The sequence below is a fragment of the Nanorana parkeri genome, unplaced genomic scaffold, assembly GCF_000935625.1.
Source record: "Nanorana parkeri isolate BGI_ZX_2015 unplaced genomic scaffold, ASM93562v1 scaffold869, whole genome shotgun sequence".
Classification (NCBI taxonomy): Eukaryota; Metazoa; Chordata; class Amphibia; order Anura; family Dicroglossidae; genus Nanorana; species Nanorana parkeri.
Window position 1 is genome coordinate 231,510 of NW_017307137.1, and position 16,010 is coordinate 247,519.

Sequence of the window (16,010 nt, forward strand, 5' to 3'; positions counted from 1 at the left end):
ATCAGAGGGAGATCGTTACACGAGCTCCCTCCGGTCCCCTCTCCTCTGCAAGAATGCGGAAGTGTTGTATATTACATCACTTCCACATTCTTGTGTCACTCTCCAGCTTCAGAAGCTGATGGAGCAGATCTCTGCTTAATCAGCTTCTTTTGGGGGGTCCTAGGTGACCCCTGATGTCTCCATAAAGAGGACCTGTCACATATTTTACCATCGCATACGGGGGGTTTTAAAATAGGAAAAATGCCCCCCCCACCCAAAAAAAAAACATTTTTTGAAAGTCCCCACCCATGCGTCGGGGGCGCATACGTGCAAAAGACGATTGCGCCCATTACGCCGCACGTTACATATCGCCGCGAACGTTGGAGTGAGAGCAATGATTCTAATTCAATCACTGATAACACTAAACTGATGAGCTGTAAAAGCTTTTAAAGTGTCGCCTATGGCCAATTTTGGGTATGGTAGTTTTCTGCGATTTGCAGGTGCGCGCAAATTTAAAGCTTGACATGTTTGGTGTCTATTTACCCGACGTGACACCGACTTTTATATTTTACCAAAAAACTGGGTAATAATAAATGTTTCCTAACAATGTAAAAAAACTTTCAGTAGTTTTTCCTAATTATAGTAAAAAATAAAACCCGTAGTGGTGATTAAATACCACCAAAAGAAAGCTCTATGTGTCCCCAAAAAATGGTAATAAATTCATTTCAGTACAGCGTTGCATGACTGAATAAATGTCAGTCAAAGTACCACAGCGCTGAAATGGCCTGGCCAGGAAGGGGGTCTAAACACCGGACTTCAAGCAGTTAATATACACATATTAATGTGAATAATGTATTTTTAAAAAAAACCTGCATCCTTATACATTTTGTAAATTACTATACACATGGAGGCAATCAATATTGCTCATTAGATATGAAGGCCTTTCTGATCCTCTTCATCATACTACTGGACAGGATCTGTTTAAAAGGTGCCCATACACTGCACGATAATCGTATGCGATCGGTTTTTCGTACGATAATCGAGCAGTGTGGACGGAGACGTGCGACCGTTTCTACTGTACGGTCACACGTCTTCTGTCGAACCAGCATGTTTGAAAACCAGCCGGGAATCGTACGATTCTCTGCTGGTTAGAACGGTGCTCGGAAGACAAATGCCGAACGGGCCGGTGTGCGCACGCGCACACTGCCCATTCAGCATTGCGGTCATCGGAAGCCCGCCCCTCAGGGGGGCGGGCTTGCGATGATCGAGAGTGCGATCTGCCTGTCCAAGATAGGCAGATCGTACGTTTTTTTAATCCCTGTACAACCATCGCAAGACTAAAGTCTTGCGATGGTTGTAGAGTGTATGGCCACCTTAACTTTAACAGACTCCACCGCTAGTTAGTGGCCATTTGATCTAGTTTTCCTAGACTGGAAGTAGCATAACTTTAAAGTGATATTAAATTCAAAAGGTATTTCAAATGCGGATTAAATCACTGACAATGGATGCTGCTCCTTGATTGAAAAGTTTCCTGTAGCATCAGCTGGTCCACTGAGCACTGGCCCTGATATCCTGCTTCAGGGTGGCTCCATTCCACTAAGTGGAGCCATCCTTGTAAGTTGTGTGCGTGTCTTCACATTCACAAAGGCACAGCATGGTAGACCACTCCCCTACTCCAAGCTAGTGGATGGACAGTTGCTTGTCCCTGACAAAGTTCAGGGAAACAGAGTGTAGAGATTTGGAGCAGCTGTTTGGAAACATGATGACTAAGTGCTTGAGAAAATGTTTTGAAAGAAATGCTACTTTAATTTGTGGCAAGGTACTTTAAATAAAAGTTATTTGGCAATACTGACGTGTCAAATTGATCAATTGTGAATTTTAATACAAGGTCCACTTTAAGGCTCAATAACCAAGGTTTCAGTTGTAAACAATAGTGTACAGAAATTGTTGACATGTTTACAAGGTGGCGTCTTTAATGAGTGCATAAGTTATTTACATTTTTAAGTAAATGGTGTTACCAGTAACTTCTGCCTATTACGTTTGTGTGGAAAATTTTACTAAAAAATTAACAATCTCATGAAATTATATTCAATATTTTATAAAGGGCAGTTTTTTTTTTTTATTAACCACTTCAAGACCAGGTGTTTAGACCCCCTTCCTGGCCAGGCCATTTTTCAGTATTCAGCGCTGCGGTACTTTGACTGACGTTTATTCCGTCATGCAACGCTGTACTGAAATGAATTTTATACCATTTTTTTGGGGACAGATAGAGCTTTCTTTTGGTGGTATTTAATCACCACTACGGGTTTTATTTTTTATTATAATTAGGAAAAATTATTGAAAATTTTGAAAAAAACAATTTTTGTAACATTATGTTAGGAAACATTTATTATTACCCAGTTTTTTGGTCAAATATAAAAGATCAGGTCACGTCGGTTAAATAGACACCAAACATGTCAAGCTTTAAAATTGCGCGCACCCACGACATCGCAGAAAACGACGGCAACCAAAATTAGGGGCGTGTCTGAGCGGACGTCTAGAGACGCCCGCTCAGATAGAGAGAGCTCCTGGCCGGCCGTTTTTTTACTACGGCCGGCCCGGAGGTAGTTAAAAGGAAAAAGACACTTTGATTTGTGAACATGAATAATTTAAGTTCTAAGCCCGAGAACAGAAATTAAAATCATCACAAACGGCACACACACACACATTCCAATTCAGCTTTGGTCTTGTTTTTAGTTATTGCCTAATATACCAACATGCAAAATGAAAACAGAGCTTTTTTAATATTTAAAGAATCATAGATATTACAAAAAGATTTTTAAAAAGATAACAGGATCCAGTCCCAGAACTCTACAGATACTACGCTGAATACCAGTAGAGCACATATGTGACATGCACATAAAAATCAAAGAAACGCCCCCACCTGCATTGCAGTATCTTATTTTTAAAGTACCTGCCCACCTCCCTGAACAGCTGCTGTGGCCCTCAAGTATCCTATGCAAATAGGTTTCTGATTTTTATGTGCACATGACAGGTGCTCTTTTAGACTTAAGGCTTTTTTTTTTTGGAACAAGGGATGGCTGTTCAACAAGATCCAAATTCTGCTATCCACTTTTCATACTTTTCAATGTCTGAGGCACATACTGATTTAGACACTTTCTTCAAAGCCATCTCAAAATCTTCCATTGTGGTAGGCATGTGCATGTCATCCTTTGAAAGATTTCGAATTTCTTCTGGCATAAGCCCTTCAATACGTCTTCTCATTGCCATCAAGGAAGCATCTCTGTGTAGACAAGAATCTCATGTCAGATCAAACCATTTGGACAAATTCAAGTCATAAAAGTTAGACTTTTACATTTTAGAACAAATAGTCTGTTGTATACAAGCTATTTGTTCCTTCCAGAAAACCTGCACCAAGCGCAATATGCTTCTCGGTGTGACAGGGAAGAAGGTCTTTGTCTGTCTCTGGCTTTATAACTTCTAAAGCACTACTCCAGAACAAGCATGCATGTTCTAACTTTACAACTTGCAGTGTTACCTGCACACTCAGTGGCTAGGATTCGGGTTATCTAATGAGCAAACTGGGAGGTAAACAGGTAATACTAGAACCTGTAAGGCTAATGCAGAAATGATGGTATTCACCTGCCCGGCTGTGCAGGGTGCCAGAGGTCTGTCAATTACAGACCAGCTTAACAGGTAAAGCTGGCCATACACCTATAGATTGTTGCACTTTTTCCATCTGACCACAGAAAATCTGCAGACAGAGTCCTCCATCTACGCTAAACTGTGTGGATGGGGGAATCTCCCACTAGGCCAAGCTTCAGTATCTTGCTAGTACGGCCCCGCTGGCTCTTAAAATAACTGAACAATCTGATTGGACGCAGGGATTGTTCAGGTTTTGAGAGCCAGGGGGACCAACTAGCAAGACACTGAAGCTTGGCCCAGTGGGAGAATCCTCCATCCACACAGTTTAGTGTAAATGGAAGAATGCAGATTTTCGGGTCCATCTGACCATAGAAAATCAGCAGATAATCTATAGGTGTATGGGCAGCTTAAGAGTTCTAAGTTTTTCAGCCTTATATTCATGTGGTTACCTGAAGCACATTTTGCGCGCATTCAAATATTCAAAAACCTTTTTTGCAAATGTTGCAAATTCAAACACAGCTGTTTCTATGCAATGATTTACTAAATAGACAATGTGATCACTTCCCACTGAGTATTATGTAGGGATGCTCCGATACTAGTACCGGTGCCGATAGAGTATTTTGGCGAGTACTTGTACTTGCCTAAATGCTCCCGATATCTACCCAGATACTGGAACTTCCGATATCAGGAAGTCGGTGCAGTGAGTCATTACATGCTGCCCTGATCCCTAATTGGCCGGGAAGCCAGCTCCATGCTCCCTCGTCACTTGGTGACGAGGGAGCATGGAGCTGGCTTCCCGGCCAATCAGGAATTTGGGCGCTGTGTAATGACTCTACGTCTGGCTTCCTGATTGGCAAGAAAGCCGGCTCCATGCTTCCTCGTCACCTGGTAACAAGGGAGCATGGAGACAGCTTCCCGGCTAATCTGGAAGCCGGGTGGCAAGCATTACACACCACTTGGCTTCCTTAATGGGACTTCTGGTATTGGTATGGCAACTACGGGGCAAATAAATAAAAAAAATTGGTATTCGATACCGAAAAAACAGTATCTGTGCATCCCTAGCATTATGGATGCGATGACCACGTGTAGGCAAAAATGAAAAGATTAGTCGATACAAAGCTTATTCGGATACCATCCTTCCTTGCAATATTAAATCTCTTAAAAATGAAATCCGATGAATTCCCCTCCACATTCATCACTGCAATATACATACATGTTTAGCAAAACCCATTTAGTAAAAGCACCCAAAAAAGGAAACTAAAATAAAATTAGACAAAACCTAGGAGGCAGGGCATTAAAGAACTCTGGGCAAGTCTGCACTGCAAGGGTTAAGTGCTCGTTTTGGTTTAGGGCTCAGTCACACTAGATGCAGTGCGTTCCGGCCCGATTTTGGCCAGAACGCACTGCCTCGCTTTTGTAGTGCTTCAAATTTGACCTTTTCTGACTCCATATACTGAAGCATACTGGGGAATATTGAGGAGCTTTGGCTTGGAACGCCTGATTTCACCAATACACACGTAAAACTGTGACTGACACACCTCCCCCTCCCGGTACAATCAGTTGCAGCAGGTGACTTGCCCACCATTTCACAGAGAAAGGTCAATGCATTTCATCGATTTTATGTACTTTTTCAGGACAGAAGTGAAAGGTAATTAGTCGTCTTTACAAAGATCTAAGGTCAAAGAACATGTTTCCACCAAATTAAATAACCATTATGCATCACACAATAAACATCCATTAACAATACTATTTCCTTATGCCAGTTTTTAGGCCTTATACTAAATACCCAAGAGGCTGCACCAGTGAGAAAAGAATAGTAGTTGTTCCCCAAATAAAACAAATGGGAACACAAGTTTTTTTTACCATATTAAGGGACAATTACCGAATTAAAAAATAAAAACTGTTTCCCCAATATTAAATTCTAAAACATTTATTACCAAAATTTTGGGTAAAATATAAAAGACAGGGTCACGTCGGGTAAAAAGACACCAAACATGTCAAGCCTTAAAATTGCGCGTGCGAAACCTCAAAAAACGACAATACCCAAAATTGGCCATAGGCGACGCTTTAAAAGCTTTGACGCTCATCAGTTTAGTGTTATCAGTGATTGATGGCCCTAAAATGATTGCTCTCATTCCGACGTTCGCGACGATATGCAACATGTGTAGCGCAATTGTCATTTTCGCATGCAAACGCGTATTTACGTTTATATGTGCGTAAATGTGGGGGTGGGGGACTTAAAAATTTGGGTTTTTACTTTTTTTTACACTTGTTATTGCTATTACATAGGGGGGTATCAATCCCCCTACATAATAGCAAAGGCACACTGACAGGTCCTCTTTATGGAGACATTAAAGATCTCCAAGACCCCTGGGGGACCCCAAAAGAAGCTGATGAAGCAGAGATCTGCTTCATCAGCTTCTTCTCTTTGGCTATAGCAGCCAGATGACTGACAGGTGAATGCAGAAGTGATGTAATACACATCACTTCTGCATTCACAGCACGGAGGGAGGTCAGCAAGGAGGAGGATGCTGACCTCCCTCCCATCTTACCTCCTGACCCCCTCCCGAGCCGGTCCTGGGCCGCAGATGGGGCAGCGGATCCCGGGATTGAATGTGAGGGGTCAGAAGGGAAGGGGGCGGCGGCAGCACTCGAGGGGGGTCACGCAGCCAGCACATACACATGATCGGTAGGCTATAGAGCCGCCGATCGTGTGTATGTGAAACAGCCGGTAACGGCTCTTTGCATTGAACGGGCTTTTTCTGCCTGTGCGCAAAAAAAAAAAATGCCATCTGGAGACTGCCACCCGCAAATGCGAGTCCGCCGTCTGTTTTTTTGCAACGGCCGGACGGCAACAGGTTAAAAGTAAATTGACGTCATATTTTCCTTTGCAGTCCCGCCTCTCCGATTTAAAGGGCAGTGGTTCTGCATATATTCTTTCTTAAGGAACAAAAATCAGGTACAACCCCAATTCCAAAAGGAGTTAGGGTGCTGCATTAAATCTACATAAAAACAATGGAAATGGTTTGCAAATCTCATAAACCCAGATTTTATTCACAATAGAAAAACATATCAAAATGTTTAAAAGAAAAATGGGAAAATTTATAATTTTAAGGAAAAAAAAAAAAAAAAAGGTAAATTTTGAAATTGATCGCAGCAATATGTCTCAAAAAAGTTTGGAATGGGCCATATCATGCATGATTGTTATGTAGCCTTCTTTCCAGCTAGCAGGTGTAGCTTTAGGTACTTTTACATGGTTTTCCTTTGCATCCTTACCACCTATTGTAACAAGCCTGTTAACAAAACCTCAGTAGCAGCAGGTCAGTAGGGACAAACCCGTATACTACTCGAAGGTTTTAATCAAAGGGAGCCCCAAGGTAGGCAGCTACTGTTGTGCTCTCTAGTTACGTAACCCATAGAGCTCTTGGAGTCCTTTGCAATCTTTGTTTTACAAAGAGTACTACATGACAAATATATTGTAAAATCAATACAGCTAAAAAAACAAAACAAAAAAAAAACAAAACAGGAGTTTAAAAACTTATAAACTTAAAAGAGATGGATTTACCTAAATCCATCATACTCGACTTTCAAATGTTTCTGCAAAACTGATCCACTGCACTTCATTTTTTAAAGCACAGATGTTTCATCGTTTCACATAAGGCCCACAAGAAAATAGAACATTTACATTTTCCTTCACTGTGTAAGTATATTTAAATGTAATCTCCATGATACTATGTTTACAATATATGAAGACATACCTGCAAACATTAGTAATATCTGCACCAGAGTAACCTTCCATGCTATGTGCTATCCTTGTAATGTCAACATCATCTGCAAGCTCCAGTTCTTTAAGGTTAATTCGCAGAAGCTCCTCTCTTCCGCTATCTGAAAAACCAAAAAGGTAGGGTTTACTATATGTGCATTAGTACTTCTTGATGTATATCTAAATATGTGATACGATACATTGCGTCAGCTCTCAGCCTTAGTGTTCCCTTGTGCTGCTTTAAAACACTGTCGCGATAGTGGTCCTCAAGGTCTACTAACAGAGCATAGTTTCCACAATACCAATGAGGTGTGCTGCTGCAATAAAGTGCAATTTCAGACATACTTTTTCAATTTAGTTGAGCTAATGTAAATAAAAAGGTGAGAACATTTGTTATGTTTTTACTGATGCCCGTGTTCTGTGGTCACAGGGAGAGTGGAATTTCTTTGGAGATTTCCCCTTACTTCTTGTGTCAGTGACCAATAGCCTAATGTGGCCTGGTCACCACAGGGTCACTTTAACAAAATAGGTCACCTGTACAAGAAGTGTTCATATACATTACCTTTCTGGTGGGCTGGGTACTGGAAAGTTGTGTATATGGGACTGCCATATTTACAAAAGCTAAAGAAGGGTAATTGTAACAAAAGAGGCATATCATCCTAATAGAAAAGGAAAACATATATAATTTCTTCAACCTCTAATACTACTGAGCAAAGCAGAGAACAAATCATTCCAGATCTCTGGTAGTAGCAGATATGTTACGGTTTCAAAACGTCATACTAACTTGAGGGCAAAGGAATATAAATCCTCTTCTCCAAACGTCTCCTTAAAGCCTCATCAATATCCCATGGAAAGTTGGTAGCTGCAAGAACCATTACCATTTTAGAAGGGTCTTCATTCTCAGATGCACCCCCTACACCTAGGATAGAGAAGAAAAATGCATTTTACCGTTTTAAAGATTTCCACCATGGATTACATGTTATCAAAGAACATGATATTTATGTCACAGGTGCACTGCCCGAAATGCTTGCAGAAACATCAAAGAGACTCCATACTTTTAACAATATACATTTTTTTTTTACAATTTTTTTTTTTAACCAAAAAAAAAAAAATCCACCAACCTTCATCTTTCTGGCCACCCACCAGACCATTGGCGAATCATTGAAGCAGCCAAGACTGAATTTGGTGGAGGTTAAACAGAGTCATGGGTATCATGACACAAGAGAAGCTTATGGCTGTCCTCCGATTCCCATTATACATTTTTAAAACGTGGTCTTCATGTTTGGAGTATAATCATCACCTGGATTACTCCACGCTGTTGCTACGATTGTACTGTGTTATCTGTGGCCGGTGCCGGTCGGTGTGTACCATACTCTCCCCCCACTTTTACCTCTCCTGTCTTTTTCTCTATATTTTTCTGCTCTCACCCCTGCTGTTCTCAGACTGCTGAAATCCTTTTATTCACACCAATGGCCCCATTCTGCCTACTTTACCTTTCCATGCGTGGCTGTAGCTATTGTGACTATTTTGTGTCGAATTGGGTCATATGCATTCCTATATCTGCTGTGTAAGCCAAGCACGGCCCTCTTTGTGCTCCTGTTTTAACAATCCTAGCTATTTGTTGGACAGTCCGACAAGTTTGTGTCCCTCTGCTGTCTCCATATCATTCCCCCCAAAAAACACCACCAATGTAAAAGGAGTAATCTGAGGATTTTTTCTCGGGACCTGGCAGGGACAACGATCTGTTCTTGTTCATGTTGAATGCCTATGTTATTACAGGTGTTACTGTAATTTCTTGATATTTGTTATGCATAGCCTATGTTTCTTTTTTTTTCCCCCACTGAATTACGGTTTATTTTGCATAACTTTAATACCAATAAAACTTTTGTAAAAGAAAGAAAAAAAACTAAACAAAAAAACCCAACAACAACAACAACTGTACTCCTACAGATATCTTGTCTCAAAGAAGGATGACTACAGGGGTCAATGTACCATGCATCTAGTGGTACTCTCCAAATCTCTACATTTATTCCATTGAACATATGGAAGAAGATTTTAAACATGAATTTTAGCCATGCAAACTACATGAACACATTTCTGAAAAGAATTATGAACAGTTTCAGGTGCACCAATGGTATGAGTGTAAAGAAGAAAAAAAAGTAGTTACCATCCATCTGCACCAAAAGCTCTGCTTTAACTCTCCTGCTGGCTTCATGCTCTTCTGAAGTGCCTCTGCGGCTGCAAATTGAGTCGATCTCATCGATAAATATGGTTGTTGGGGCATAGAATCTTGCCTAAATGTACATATTGCAATTAGAAACAAAATGTATTTTAAAAAACCTAAAATAATCAACTCTAGGCAAACAGCTAAACAAATGACTGGAATACGTGTTTTTACCTGCCAGTGGATTTGCATATACGTTTCTGTTAACTCAGTCCTGAGAGCTAGAGAGCATAATAGGCCAAATAACTTTATTTCTCTGCTATAGATAAGCAACACAATTGGATCACCTTCCTGCCCCCAGCATGCTAGTGAACAGTGAGGCAGTGAACAGTGAGGCAGTGAACAGTGAGGCAGTGAGGCAGTGAGGCAGTGAGGCAGTGAGGCTCTCTGCTCTCTCCTATTGCCAGTATGTTCACGTAGCAGAGCCTAACTGGCCTCTAGTAGTGCTCTTACCTCCCCAGTTTGACTAGTGCTGTACATGGCATTACAAGAGGATGTAATCAAGCCCAATTCGCATATTTACACTAGTTTAAAATATATTTAATGTTTTTGTAATAAATACATAAAATGCAATACTTTAACATTCCAGAAACAATGGATGTGCATCTGATATACTGTAAAACTGGCATAATAAAGATGGCCAAAAAGTGTTTTGCAGAACAATGATGTCTTCTGTGGTAACCTTCCATGAACAGTAGTATTGTTCAGTGCTTTTCACTAAACTCATGGAATGCAAATGTTATCAAGGTTAAGAGATACCTGCAGATCCCAAGCTCTCAGCCATGGAAAGATGGATGTCCAGGTCTTCACCAATTTTTGTGCATCTCCAGCCTCACATGTTGTATCTCACAACCCTATTTTGTGGGGATGCCTGGGAACTCTGCAATTAGAGCCAGACCACGAGCCATATGTTGTGTCTATTTGGATACTACATTTAAGCAGAAAGACAGTAGTCTTTTTTTATTTTTTTTAGTATGAAAGTTCCCTGTGGCAGCAGTCTGTTTTGGTATGGTAATCCTTTGTAGCAAAAGTCACTCTTGTTGCAAGGCAGTTTATGGTAACCTGTAAAGCAGCAACTGCCTATGGCAACAGTCTTTAGAATTATGGCAATAGTCAATGGTAACAGGGCAGCAACCTTCTTGTAACGTGGTAGACTTTTAATGCCAGTCTACTGCAATAAGGCAGTCTCTAGAAACTTGACAGTGGTAAACTAAAGGTCAGGTTGTGAAACAGTGGTTCCAGGTATGTGTCAGATACTGGGCTACAGAAATGGCCTCATTCAGCTGCTAAATAGGTGGTACATATATACTGCATGTATGCATATGCTTGACAATGAGTGTATGTATCAGTATATGCTGTGTAAATATGCAGCTGTATGCAATTAAAACCTTTACAGTGTAAAACCTCTATGTTGCAGTGCGTATGCAGGACTTCTGCTGTGTGCAGTTTGTTATTTCAAATTGTCCTTAAAATTGGCAAACTTGTTTTCGGGCACAGAAGTTCTGTCACCAAAAGTTTGTACCTAACAAAACAAATATGGACACTCTGGCTTAGAACTGCTTTTTTAGTTAAATTGGAAATTGCCTACATACCATTTCAAATAAAAGGCGGACAAGCTTCTCAGATTCCCCTCTGTACTTAGATGTAAGAGTTGAAGAGGAAATGTTGAAGAATGTAGTCTTGCACTCTGTTGCAACAGCTTTAGCTAAAAGGGTTTTGCCAGTTCCAGGCGGACCAACCATTAATACGCCCTTAAAAAAAAAAATAAAAAAAAAAATCCATATTTAGAATAAAATACTCAACCATTTTTGGGGATATACAGCAACAGTGTATTTGCCTGAAAACACAAAATTCTATTTCAGTGGGGGAGGTTTAAAACCTCTATCAGCTTTGCGGTTTTGTTTTTTGGAGAGATTTCCTTTCACTTTGTGCGTTTCCACCGAGTGTGCAAAATGTTTGTGTGGAAAAGTAGGATATAGGGGGAGATATCGCTTACGTTTGGTCACCAGGATAAGACGAGAGGTGAAAAAACCTTGCAGAGTTTATAACTTCTTCCACTAGAATTGGACTTTAAACATAATTATACACTCAGTCTTGGTTTTCACAGCCCGATTATTTAACTACATCTGATCCTATATTTTGCATGATTTTACCTTCCAAGGTCTTCTGATTCCCTTGAAGAACTCTGGCATCCACATGGGTAATACTACTGCTTCCTTCAACAATTTCTTAGCATCTTCCAAATCTGCAATATCATCCCTAAGTACAAAGTATGGCAATAGTAAAAGGAATAATGAGGCACAAATGTCCTTCTAACAAGATGTATTTTAAAGGTTCAAACAACCGACAGATATAATGATACTGTACATAGCATACATGGATGAAAAAAATTCTACACACCCCTATAAAAATGCCAAGTTTTTGAGCTGTAAAAAAAAAATTAGTCCAAGATACATCACTTCAGAATTTTCCGCCTTTAATGTGACCTATAGACCAGACAATTCAATTAAAAACAAATTGAAATTAAGGGGGGGTGAATAAACTTAAGAATAACATGGTTGCATAAGTATGCACACACTTAAACTAATGAAAATCAAAAAACATTTTGATTTTATGATAGCATTCAGTCTTTTGGGGTAGGAGTCAATCAGCATGACACACGTTGTCTTGGGAATCTTTGACAGATATGGAGTGTTTTTGCAAGGAAGAGTGAGCAGATTGCAAGGGCATCTCCTGTGCACAGTCCTCTTCAGGTCACTAAAACAGCTGAACTTTATATGGACATAGGGCTAGTTCACACCAGCTCCATTGCTTTCCGGCCCTATTCGGTGCCGGCACGCACTGGATCACATCCTGGCCGGCTCACTTCGTTCTGAGGCGGGGGGTATGGTAGTGCATTAAGGTCAATGGCACCGCAGCCACGCCCCCTGACCAGTGTGCTCGCCCACACCGGAAAGCATGGCACACCAGTGCCTGCGTTCTAGTGCGATCGGAAACAAAATGCTGCATGCACTATTTTTTCTGGTTGCACTAGATTGCAGACATTGATGTGCCACGTGTTCCGGTGCTGGCAATCGCACTGCGGCCGGGGGGGTGTGGCTGCAGTGCCATTGACTTCAATGCACAACCCGGACCCAGAACGCGCTGAATATGGCCTGAACGCACTGGGGCTGGTATGAACTAGCCCTTAATCAGTCAGTCACTTTACTTGATGGCAGGTGTGTACTGACTACTATTTAGCATCACTTTGAATGCGATTGGTTAATTCTGAACACAGCCACATCTCTAATTATAAGAGGGTGATACACACTATTGATTGGAAAGTGAAAGAACATACTGTGGCTCGCTCACTTCCCTATCATCTTCCTGCAGAGAGCAGTGACTGTCAGTCACCACTCCCTGCAGGTATTTCCCCCCTCCCTGTGGGTGCGAGCACTGCTGTATCTGCCTCCAGATAGGCAGAGCCTGCTGTCAATCAGCCAGCTGGGTGGATCTTGACAGTATTGCTATATACTGACCATTGGGTCACAGGAGGACATTAGTATATGTCCTCCTGTGACCCTAAAGAGAACTATCAGATAAAAAGGTGACCCCTTAGTTCTCTATTAAGTGAATTGCACAGATAGGTCACATTATAGGTGAAAAAGATTCTGAAGTGATTTATCTTGGTCTGTTTTTTTTTACATCTCAAATACCCGACATTCTTACAGGGGTGTATAGACTTTTTATATTCATTTTATATTGGAAGGGACAAAGTACCATCTGTTTTTATCTCTGTTTTAATGTACATTTTTACATCAGTCAGATTTTTGGACTTGAGCAATCAAGATGTAAAGTGCCCATAGAAAAACAGATTTAGCAGCACATTTTACGTGTATGGTAATTTATTATTTCAAACTATTGCTGTGGATTATCACACATTTTTGTAATAATCAAAAATCACTGCGCTGGGAATGAGTGACTCAAAATCTAAATAGCTAAATAGACCAGCAGCAACAATGTGTGTAAGTGAGTCTAATGTGTGGCAGATAAGTTGCGCTCGGTCTAGTTGTGAATGGGTGTGAAAGTGATCTCTCAAAACCAAAGGGGGAGATCACCTTCAGATAACAAAATAAAATTAAAAATGTTAAATATAAAGTAGATACAGACCCGGAATGATAGAATTACAACAATGCGTATACATATTCTTTTGCATAGCGAAGGCTAATGGTACAGTGACATTATGTTTTAAATGGTCCTATATCCTTCTAACTTGTGTTAAGGGTCACCTAAGTGCCTACGTTAGACAGTGGTTGTATAGAGAGGTAGGCAATCGAGGATCGACTGTTTGCTTTAATTTATGTCCTATATTCTTATATATTGTGATAAGAGTCAATTAAGTAGATATGTTAGGAAGTAATTATATAGAGGGGTAGGCAGTCAGAAGGAGCGACTAATTTATACAGGAAAATATATTGTTAACATAGGGGTATGTTCGATCGAATTCTCATATGCTTTATACATGGTTGGGAAGAGAATATAGATTATACTCTATGGAATCTTAAAAGAAAGTTAATATAGTGCATAATATATTGTACAACCAATATTCAGTATTTATACTTATGTATTTTTTTATTTTTCCATTGTATTGTGTTTCAATAGAACATGAATGTTTATGTGGTAGCGGTGGTATATCTACAATATATACTCTCTCCTTCTAGTATTGATAATAAAGAGTGGAATAGTGGAGAGTGTAATCTACCCTTTTACTTCAGTCATTAGATAGGAAGCAATTGAGATCTAATTCTACATTCAAGCCCTTTGGTGTCATCGTTTCCATCAGATAAATCCACTTAGTTTCATTTCTGGAAATGGCTCTCTAGGCCCATAAACTGGATTCCTTTCGGATTGCAGTTATGTTTTTCCCTAAAGTGTGTAGATAAATTATGATCACGTTTGCCCTTCTTCATATTATTAATGTGTTCACGTATTCTCACCCTTAATTCTCGGGTGGTTCTCCCTATATACTGTAAACCACAAGGACATTGTATCATATAAGTGACATGAGTGCTATGGCATGAAATAAATTCCTTGATCTTAAATTGCCGTCCATTTGAATTAGAACCAAACTCTAAGATTTTTTTTCCTTTTTCCAGTTTGTCTACATCCTACACATTTACCACTGTTATTGCTTAAGGTAATTGGATGACTTTAAATAAAGCTGGGAGAGACGAAGACATGACTCCTTTTGAAAAAGTTAAATCAACGAAACGCGTCAAGGAATATCTGTCTTTGCCGCTTACAGCTGACATCCTTTTAAACGATTTTAAGCTTTATTATAATTTATTATCTTTTCTACAGGTCTTTGCGCCAGTCGGGCGGTGAGTCTTTAGGAAACCCGCCATAAGAGATAAACAAACCGGAGTGCTAGATCTGGAGAGAAAAGATTGTGCCGGATCATTATAACCACAGTCTTGTTCGGGAATCTCTGGACCATTGGGTGGTCGGATACGGACTCCTGTGGACATCCCTGAGGAACCCTCTATTGAACGAATAAACTTTTCACTCAGACATTACGGAAATAAGGAAAGTAATTACTATTTTTTGCAAACTGCAATTTCTCTGAAATGACTGCTTAGGATATTTGGATTTGAGCCTATTAACCTTGTAGTTCCAGTTTTGAGAAGAACTGGAGCGCACTGGGCTGCACTTTACTTTTTTTTTCGTTTTTTATAACGTATCACTTGTTGTTTAACTATTTACTGGATTTTATATATAGGTGCTTTTATTGATTGTTTATTCACATATTATTGCTTCATGACTATGCTTATACGGATGCTTTCAATATAACTGATTTGTTTAGCCAGCTAAAGCTCACCACACACATACAATACACTCAAGTACCACCGGGTTGTGTTTTGCAGCTTCAACCACTAATTCACTACCACTAGTGGAGACATCTACTTTATATTTAACATTTTTTATTTTATTTTATTTTGTTATCTGAAGGTGATCTCCCCCCTTTGGTTTTGAGAGATCACTTTCACACCCATTCACAACTAGACCGAGCGCAATTTATCACACATTTTTGCCTTACTGAATTATTACAACACCCTCATGTGATACTTACCATCGAATATTGGGGTTTTGTGAAATAATGTCCCTTTCAAGGGCTTCTACTAAATCTTTATCATACCCAGTGCCATCAAACCTCTTGTGCTCATTCTCAGACACATCAGATTTGTTCTAACAACAGAAAAAAAAGGGAAAGCATTTTACCAACAGTGTTAAATTGTAGATTAACGAATAATATTGAAAAACAAAATATTTCAAATAAAAAAAAAACACTTACAACGATGTGATATGGTCAACAAACTGTAGAAAGTAGAACTTCTGCCTTCCATTAAAAAAAAAAAAAAA

General features: G+C 39.9%; 1 protein-coding gene across 3 annotated transcripts in view; it reads right to left on the bottom strand.

Annotated features, from left to right (window-relative positions):
• Positions 1–2,948: 2,948 nt before the first annotated feature.
• The window catches only part of KATNA1 (katanin catalytic subunit A1), a 42,433-nt gene continuing 29,371 nt past the window's right edge, over positions 2,949–16,010 (bottom strand). For all 3 annotated transcript variants that reach the window (XM_018565639.1, XM_018565640.1, XM_018565641.1), the window contains exons 5-11: positions 15,721–15,836; positions 11,765–11,870; positions 11,204–11,362; positions 9,555–9,681; positions 8,172–8,306; positions 7,383–7,509; positions 2,949–3,262 (exon numbers count right to left, since the gene is read on the bottom strand). In XM_018565639.1, coding sequence (XP_018421141.1) covers positions 3,064–3,262; positions 7,383–7,509; positions 8,172–8,306; positions 9,555–9,681; positions 11,204–11,362; positions 11,765–11,870; positions 15,721–15,836 — 969 coding nt within the window. In that variant the 3' untranslated portion in view covers positions 2,949–3,063. The remainder of the gene's footprint in view (positions 3,263–7,382; positions 7,510–8,171; positions 8,307–9,554; positions 9,682–11,203; positions 11,363–11,764; positions 11,871–15,720; positions 15,837–16,010) is intronic.